This window comes from Lactuca saligna, chromosome 2 (genome assembly GCF_052625555.1).
Source record: "Lactuca saligna cultivar CGN05327 chromosome 2, ASM5262555v1, whole genome shotgun sequence".
Lineage (NCBI taxonomy): Eukaryota > Viridiplantae > Streptophyta > Magnoliopsida > Asterales > Asteraceae > Lactuca > Lactuca saligna.
The window spans coordinates 163,302,257-163,310,731 of NC_136418.1; the positions used below are offsets into that span (position 1 = coordinate 163,302,257).

The 8,475-nt window shown below is 36.0% G+C and overlaps 1 protein-coding gene across 1 annotated transcript; it reads right to left on the reverse strand.

Moving 5' to 3' along the window:
- Positions 1-3,152: 3,152 nt before the first annotated feature.
- Positions 3,153-6,104, reverse strand: LOC145032501 (uncharacterized). The gene is made up of 8 exons (XM_078981327.1): positions 5,546-6,104; positions 5,260-5,464; positions 4,932-5,168; positions 4,598-4,841; positions 4,410-4,514; positions 4,142-4,324; positions 3,852-4,053; positions 3,153-3,757 (listed from the first exon to the last, which is right to left on the reverse strand). The coding sequence occupies exons 1-8, from the start codon at positions 5,760-5,762 to the stop codon at positions 3,246-3,248; spliced, it is 1,905 nt and encodes a 634-aa protein (XP_078837453.1). The 5' UTR covers positions 5,763-6,104; the 3' UTR covers positions 3,153-3,245.
- Between the last annotated feature and the right edge of the window lie 2,371 nt (positions 6,105-8,475).

Genomic DNA, 8,475 nt, shown 5'->3' on the forward strand with positions numbered 1-8,475 from the left:
GCTTAGGTAGCAACTTGTTCTATAAGGAATTGTACATGGTAGGGTTGCAACATAGTGGTGCGCGTTCAGTGTTGTGCGGGACGGTGATTGGGTCCCCTCAAGGCAGTGAAATGAGGAAAGTATCTTTAGGACCCATAATGTTATGCAAGCAATGTAATACCGATAAGTTTGGTATGAGATCAGGAGCATTCCAGTCATGGACTGTGGGCCTAATGGTCAAGATTATTCATTTAGTCTATTTGTGATACTCTCGGCAGTAACGAGTTGATGGGGATCGGAGAACCCATAAATCAGTTGGTTTGGATAAGGAATGATTAAGGTCCGTTGGGAGTGCCCATCAAGTATCAGAATGAATTTGAGGAATGTTTGCTCTGTATTTCTGCTTGTTCGCAAGTTGTTGTTAGGGATCGGATGAAATGTAGAAGTTCTTGGTTTGATGATCTTCTCTCATCGGTTCGGAGGTTGGTAATGGCATGGCAGATAGTCAAAGGTTATACTAAGGTTTTAGTGTATCATACGGATTCGGATTGGGAGAGGTTCGCTATTGACCTGTTTGAGCATCTTTCTGTATGATTTGTGGTATCTTCAGGCAACAACTTGGGGGTGGATTCATGGATGGGCATTTCAGGATGGTTAATATTGGAAACTTGCGTTGAGAATCGCAAGTGTATCCGTGTGAGGCATGCATTCTGGAAGTCAGTGAGGTAAGTAAGGGAATCTTTTGGTTTGTGGTGTGAGTCGCGAGTTTCAGGAGAAAGGTGTGATGTTATCGATGGTGAAATCGAGGGTTGTTGGGTTAGAATGTTCTTGTCTTTCAGGTTCTGGGAACCAGGTTAGATTTTTCTCCTGATTGCCAATGGCGACACATTGTATTTGGGTAGGTTGAGGCAGTCCTGCTCTATGCAGTAGGCCAAGATACCCAGTGCGGGCCGACTGTAAGTCGTACGCACGGAGGCCTAGGAGGAGCGGTAGGGTTGAGGCAGTAGACCAAGATACTCGGTGCGGGCTGACTGTAAGTCGTAGGCACGGAGGCTCTGGGGGAGCGGTAGAGTTTAGGCGGTAGGCCAACAAACCCTAAGAATTTCAACCCTGTGGTTGATTGGATTCGATATGTTGGTATTCCAACCCGAGGCTGATAGAGCCAATCATGGGTGCTTGTGTTTATAAGCTAGCAGTAATGTGCATAGTGGTTTGGGAGTTAAAGGGAGCATTTCTGTTCGACACAAAATCTCCCAGTTTGTCTCCCATTGTTCATCATATCCTTGGGAAAATTTTCCATCAGAATTAGTTTTCTCTGGAAGGATTATCGAATCTCTTTTGACCAGTAAAGAGTTGTCAGCAGTAGAGTATGATATGTGGTTCTGTATTCTGGTAAGAACCTCAAGTTTCCAGGGTTAAGTAGTCTGTTTAGGGAATTAGCGATGGTTAGTATAGGCGGTCTGTCGGGGAGTCAGGCCAAATTCAAGTTTCCGGATTGTAGATTTTCAGGTGAAGTAGGGTTGTTTGGCTGCGTGGGACTATGGATTTATTTTCTTTGGGTTGGAATTTTCTGTTAAGTTTAGTCTCCCTTGAAGTTCGTCGTACGTCATGGCTGTGTATGTGACCTTTTGCTCAGGTTGTTTGGTGTGCCAAGGATGGTAACGAATGATTTTGAGGACGAAATCGAATTTAAGTAGGGGAGAGTTGTAACGCTGTTTCGAATCGCTTTCCTAATTCGGGAATGTGGCCTAAAGATAGGTTATCATAAGGCTTAGGGCCTTTGGAAAAGAGAGGTCTAGACCCATTTAGGTACGTATAATGTAATTGAGGTGATCTAAGAGTTCAGGTTGTGTCTTTGAGCCAAGGGGTAGATCTGTAAAGTGGCAGTTCGAACTCTTTATGAATTTTGGATTTTCGTTTGGAAGGTTTTGAGGTGAGGATAAGTTGATAGATGCGTAGAGCTTCTCGCCACCTTTCCATGGATATAAAGAACGTCAAAAATGGAGTCGAAACAAAGAAGTTATGGCCGTTTGAAGTTGGAGTAGTTCGGGTGAGTGATCGTTGACTTGTTGACCAACTTCATTTAAGGCTCACGACGTGAGCATGAAGTGCTCACGATGTGAGGAGCATCTGGTGCACCAAAACCCTAATTTTTGGGTATTTAAAGGTATGAGATGATTACGGTTGTTTCTCCTCAGCCTCTTTCACTCCCAAGTCGCTGAAAAACCCTAGATTCGACCTTCTTGAGCCCTTGAGCCATTGATGGTGGTATTGGTGTGCTATAGTGGTTGATTTCCTTGAAGAAGAAGAAGAAGAAGATCTTGCGGAGGTTCCCTTGGACAAGATAAGCTCCTTCTAGCGGCACTTCTCAGTTCATAAGCCTTTGTAAGTCTCAAAGATCCCACCTTTCTCTTCTAATCTTGCTAGATCTAGGTTATGGTTACCTTCTTTGCATGGGATCTTGAAGTATCACGCATGAGGTCCATAAAGTTAGCAACTTTAAGGACCATTAAGTCATTTGCTATGTTAGAACCCTTAGATTTGTATTACGTTGTGGGTTGATGTTGCATACAGAAGCTGGTTTAAGCTTGCATGTTTCTTACGCTTAATCACTGGACATAGTTTCCATACCCTTTGATAGTGTTGCAAAACTCGGCCTAGGCGGCCAATTAATCGGAATTGGATAGGGATTGAGACGCCTAATTAGGAACCGGGCAAAAGACTCGGAATTGATCAAAATTGAAAAAATTCGGAGTCAGTAAATATCAGAAAAACTGGAAAAAAAAAAAAAAAAAAAAAAAAAAAAAAAAAAACTCGGAAATTTCGTTTTTTTTTGGAAAAAAGTCTAAAATTGTTATTGACATTCATCTATTTTTTTTTTTATAATTTTTAATAAACTTGTTATATTTGTTATATATATAATTTTCTTAAAATTAATTTCATATAATTTATCCAATCTAAATACTCCCCATCTAGACTGAATACTTACCATGCGTTAGTCGGCCCTATGGAAACTCCTAATAAGTTTTGCAACATTAGAAACTATCTGCATCCCCTTATCTCATATTTTTGGAACCCTGCATTCCTAAGACCGATGATCCATTAAAATGGTTCGGATTCGAGAGAGAAATGAAGATCCAGAAAAGTAATTACAAATATATAACTTTCTTATCAATAATATAATCTCTTCAATGATTTCCTTATAATATAACAAAGACAAAGAACCTGAAGACATTTCAAAACCAAAAAACTAGCAATAACCTAAACTAATTCCCTATATATTTCTCACTTCCATCTTCTAAGACCGGTTTCGTAGTGAGCCCATATCCAAACGGATACAACGGGTCATAATTTGGGTCCCCAACATTCATAGGGAGCTGATCAACAGTCCTGAACCAAGTATGCGCAAGTTTTCCCGTAAAACCATAATCACCAAACAAAACATCTGCTACTCCTTGGCCTTCAGTCCCCGGAAGCCATGCAGCCACCAAAGCATCCATGATAGGCACATAAGGTTCGATCACTACAGGCCTACCTGTGATTAGCACCACCACACACTCCACCGACCCGCATACGTTCATGATGGTTGTGGGCCCAGGTTCAGGTATCATTAGAGTCTGGCTATCTCCAACCGACTCTGAATATGGGTATTCACCCGTTACCACAATCGCATATGAGAAGTTGTTGGATCTGATAAAATCGGGACTCGGTTCCTCTTCATACACCACTTCGGTTGTCGGGTCAACTGTGTTTTTCACCGCTGCTAAAATGGTTGTACCTATTGTACGTTAACATCAACAAAGATTAATTGTTACGTACTGCTATTATTATATTATGTATTGTTATTAGAAGTGTAAGTAAATTGTATATACCTTTTGTAATATTACCACTTTTCCCATGCCATTCGATGGTCCAACCACCACACTGATTACCAATGTCATCCGCATGGGTCCCGGCTACCAAGATTCTTGTTGACGTTTTCGGAAGGGGAAGCATTGGCACATCGGTAAATTTGCCGTTCTTTAGCAAGACTAAAGATTTCCTTACTGCTTCCCTAGCCAAATCTCGATGATCCTGTTTGTATATGAAAGAAAGAAATTAGCATCAAATTATATGTTCTTAATGTTTTCGAATTAACAGATTCAAGACCAATGATTGCAACCTGTTCTCCAAGATATTTTGCCATGCTGAAATCTGTGAATGGATTCTCGAACAAACCCATCATGAACTTTACACGTAAAATCCTTCTTACTGCATCATCAATCCGACTCATTGGGATGAACTTCTTCTTCACAAGGTGTGTTAACCCGCTGATGAATTCTGGGTAGTTAAACCCAACCATGATCTGCAACAGTTTTGAGTTTTCACATGATCAACAAATAAACCAAAACCTAAACTTGTTTTAGCATATAATCGGTGTTTGAACCAACCATGTCTAAGCCAGCTGAAATGCTTTGTTGAATGGACCAAGTGTAATCAGCATGAGGCGGATCTGTCAGCTTGTCAATACCCATAAAATCCGAGATCACAAATCCCTATAAAAGATACAACAAAACATTCAAACATGTATATGAAACCATAATCTTGAAAAGAATAGGAGAAAATACAAGTTCTTTACTTTGAATTTCAGAGCGTTCTTGAGAAAACCAGCTATAAGTTCATGATTTCTATGCATTTTGACTCCCTTCCAGCTAGAATAAGAAACCATGATGCTTGCAACACCCTTCCGAATCGCATCATGATAGGGAGGCATATGAATGCTCTTTAAACCATGAAAATCTATGGCAGTGTTGTTCTCGTTAATGCCTCTTGTCGTTCCACCATCACCGACATAGTGCTTGGCACAAGCTGCAACTTTTTTTCTGTAAAACAAAAGGGCTAATTAATTAATCAATCAAATCTACAAAGTACAAACTTGACTCTTAATAAATAGAAATCGTGGCAAGACTTACTGTCGAACAACAAAAGGAAAGCCTATTTGACCTTTACTATGAATGTCTCCTTGAAGTCCAGTTATTATCTCTGTCATGACTCGAACAATATTAGGATCTTCACTAAAGCTCTCAAAGCAACGACCCCATCTTGGATCTCTACATACTGCGACACAAGGTGCAAAGACATAATTGATGCCTGTTGCTCGAACTTCAAGAGCAGTCGCTGCTCCAATTTTCTTCATCAATTCAGGGTCCCTATTCATGATTCCAAAAAGAAACCACATTAATAAGGGGGAAAAATCTGTAAAAACGAAATAACGATCAAACGAAATTACATTTTACTTGCCTAGTTACTCCAAGGCCAATATTATGTGGGAAAATGGTAGCGTTGTAAACTTTACTATTGCCATGGACAGCATCAATTCCGTACATCATCGGTATACCTAAACGAGTAGCCAATGATCCTCTTTGCAGAGTGTTTATCGTATTAATCCATGCCTCTGGATATGGCTCTTTTGATGGAGGACTCGCTCCACCAATTGATAAACTCCCTAAGGAAGATGCGAGACTCGTTAAAAACGAAATCTTTAGGTAATTGATACAGAAAAAGATGAGTAATTTTGAAAGATTACCTATTAAGTAAGTTCGCATTACTTCTGGTGTTGCTACATAACTGTCAATGTGCGTCATTTGACCTATCTTTTCTTCCAAAGTCATCCGGCTCATCAAATCCATTATTCGCACACCTATTGGTTGTTTTGGGTCTTTGTATTTCATGTGGGATTTAACGATGATAGCCCAAGAACATGTCGCCAACATGGCAAAAACACACAGATAAAGTTTCTCCATTTCTTATCAACTCAAGCACAAACTGCAATTGTCTTTAGAATGCAATAAATACTCGATCAAATTTGAACGTTAACTAGCAGGAAGAAAGGAACAAAGTGAACCAAAATAACAGAGACCATGAAGCTTTTTTTCCCGCCATTGTTGTGAATTCCTTAAACCAGTACCAAGTAGTTCGCACCAGAATCAAATTCCGAAACTTGAAGGTACATCATCAAACAAGATACAATCAAAACCCCAATATAAAAAATCAATCGAAACACAAAAGCACACCATTTGCACATCAAAGCCTCCTAGTTCTTGTAAGATTGTTCGAGAAGGAGAAGTAGAGAAAAAATAGGTGGAACTTACAAATTACCTGGCCTAGTGTAAATAGTATCTATTCACATTCATAAATGCATTGCATTTTTGGTCCTATGTTTATTCAAATATTTCGATTTTGATCCCAAATAATTTCGTCCTTCAATTTTGGTGCCTAATTTAAAAACTCAATACAACGTATTTTTATTTTTATTTTAAATATTTCAAACCTTCACCTCCTTCTTCATTCGAAAACATCCTGCAATTGAGTAACATAGAAACACATGATTTAAGCTCCATGACAACCTATGAAATATGTTTATGGTTTAGCACCCATAATATTATCCGGTGGCGGAATCATTTTAATCGGCTATTTTACAAACTAAGGGAACAATAAGTTAAAGCCCATATTGGATGGATGTAGTCAAAAGTCCAAGAACCCCCTAAACTATGAGTATAATATTTGTTAATCCCTCTACCCTACATACTAAATAGACGACTTCAAATTAACGAAAAACCTATTGGTGACTTTTCATTTAGATTTAAGAATCTTTGCTCCTATAACTGCTCTCTAAAGTTCAAATCTCATATTCAATAAGAAGGTTAGTTTATATATATATATATATATATATATATATATATATATATATATATATATATATATATATATATATATATATATATATATATATATATAGGTTCAGGTTCATTTAAGACCATTCTAATTTTGTGAGACCGTGAGACCAAATCTAAAAATAATTTAAAAATGCAAAATAAATGGAAAAATCTAAAAAAAAAAAATTTAAATATTATTTTCGGAACTTGAATTAACTAAAAAAAATAAAAAAATATATATAACAAAAATAAAAAAAATTCCGTTTTTTTTTTTTTTGAAAAATACGTGAAATATTCTAAATAGAATATTACACTGACATATTCTAAAAAATAATTTTAAAATGCAAAATAAATGGAAAACTCTAAAAATTCTTTTTTTAAATATTATTTTCGGAACTTGAATTAACTAAAAAAATAAAAAATAATAAAAAAAATTCTATTTTTTTTTTAAAATACGTGAAATATTCTAAATAGAATATTACACTGTACATATTCTAAAAATAATTTTAAAATGCAAAATAAATGGAAAAATCAAAAAATTCTTTTTTTAAATATTATTTTCGGAACATGAATTAACTAAAAAAAAAAAAAAAAATGTGTCTCACGGTTTCACAAAATATAGGTGGTCTCAAATGAACCTAACCTTATATATATATATATATATATATATATATATATATATATATATATATATATATATATATATATATATATATATATATATATATATATATATTTGTAATTTGTATTTAATAATTTTGTTACCATTGATAATTTAATTTCTTACAATTATAGGATAAATCATGAGAAAAAAGAATCATGGATTGTTTTTCAATGAAAAAAAATGTTCATGAACCACAATTCTATCAATTGGTGATAATATTTGGAATAATGTTCATAATACTAAAAAAATGTTCATAATACATGCCTAGATAGTTAAGGAGCCAATCATAGGCTACATCATAAGCCCCTCTTATTCTAAAATTCTGGTTTCGCCCCTGATATTATCATCATGTACAAAAACAAAGCAAGATCCTCATTACTACTAATATCCATCATTACATAAAGCATTTAATGGTTCCGTCCCTGATATTATCATCGTATACAAAAACAAAGCAAGATCCTCGTTACTACTCATATCAATCATTACATAAAGCATTTAATGGTCCGATTAAACTGATTAATTGGTGCAAATATTGAAATGCACCAACAAATATCACATCAAAAACACCCCATTTAATGATGCGGGTATAAAACCGTACCTAAAAACACTAAAAATGATACCAAAAAATGATGAAAATATATCTTAAGACTGCACCAAAAAGAACCCGATTATAACTTCACCGATTAACAGGTTCGTCATTGATACAAAACTTAAGAAGTTCTTAGTTTTCTTGTATTTAGGTCTTTTCAGTGAGTGCTTTTTCAATCAATGGTTCAATAGTAATATATAAAAGTTTTATTATGAACTTTCCACCTCTAATTTCATCAACTTCGTTTTACTCAATCGCAAGTTCTTTAGAAGTTCCAATTGTTCCTCCTTCGATTTTAGTTTCTCTACAAAGAGTGGTTTCAATCTCCGCAATTTCCTTTTCTCTACCAATGAAAATTTGTTCTTCGGAAATGACATTTCATCGGTGTTTTTTTTAATATAAATAAATCGGCAACACCTTAAAACTTAGTTTGCAAAAACTCTCTCCGTACCCATTGAGTGAAAGTCATTGAAGCAACATTATAAGTCTTTGGATCCTTTCTTGGAGATATATCACCAAAAAAGAAGCGTCTGTAGATGTTCAAAATA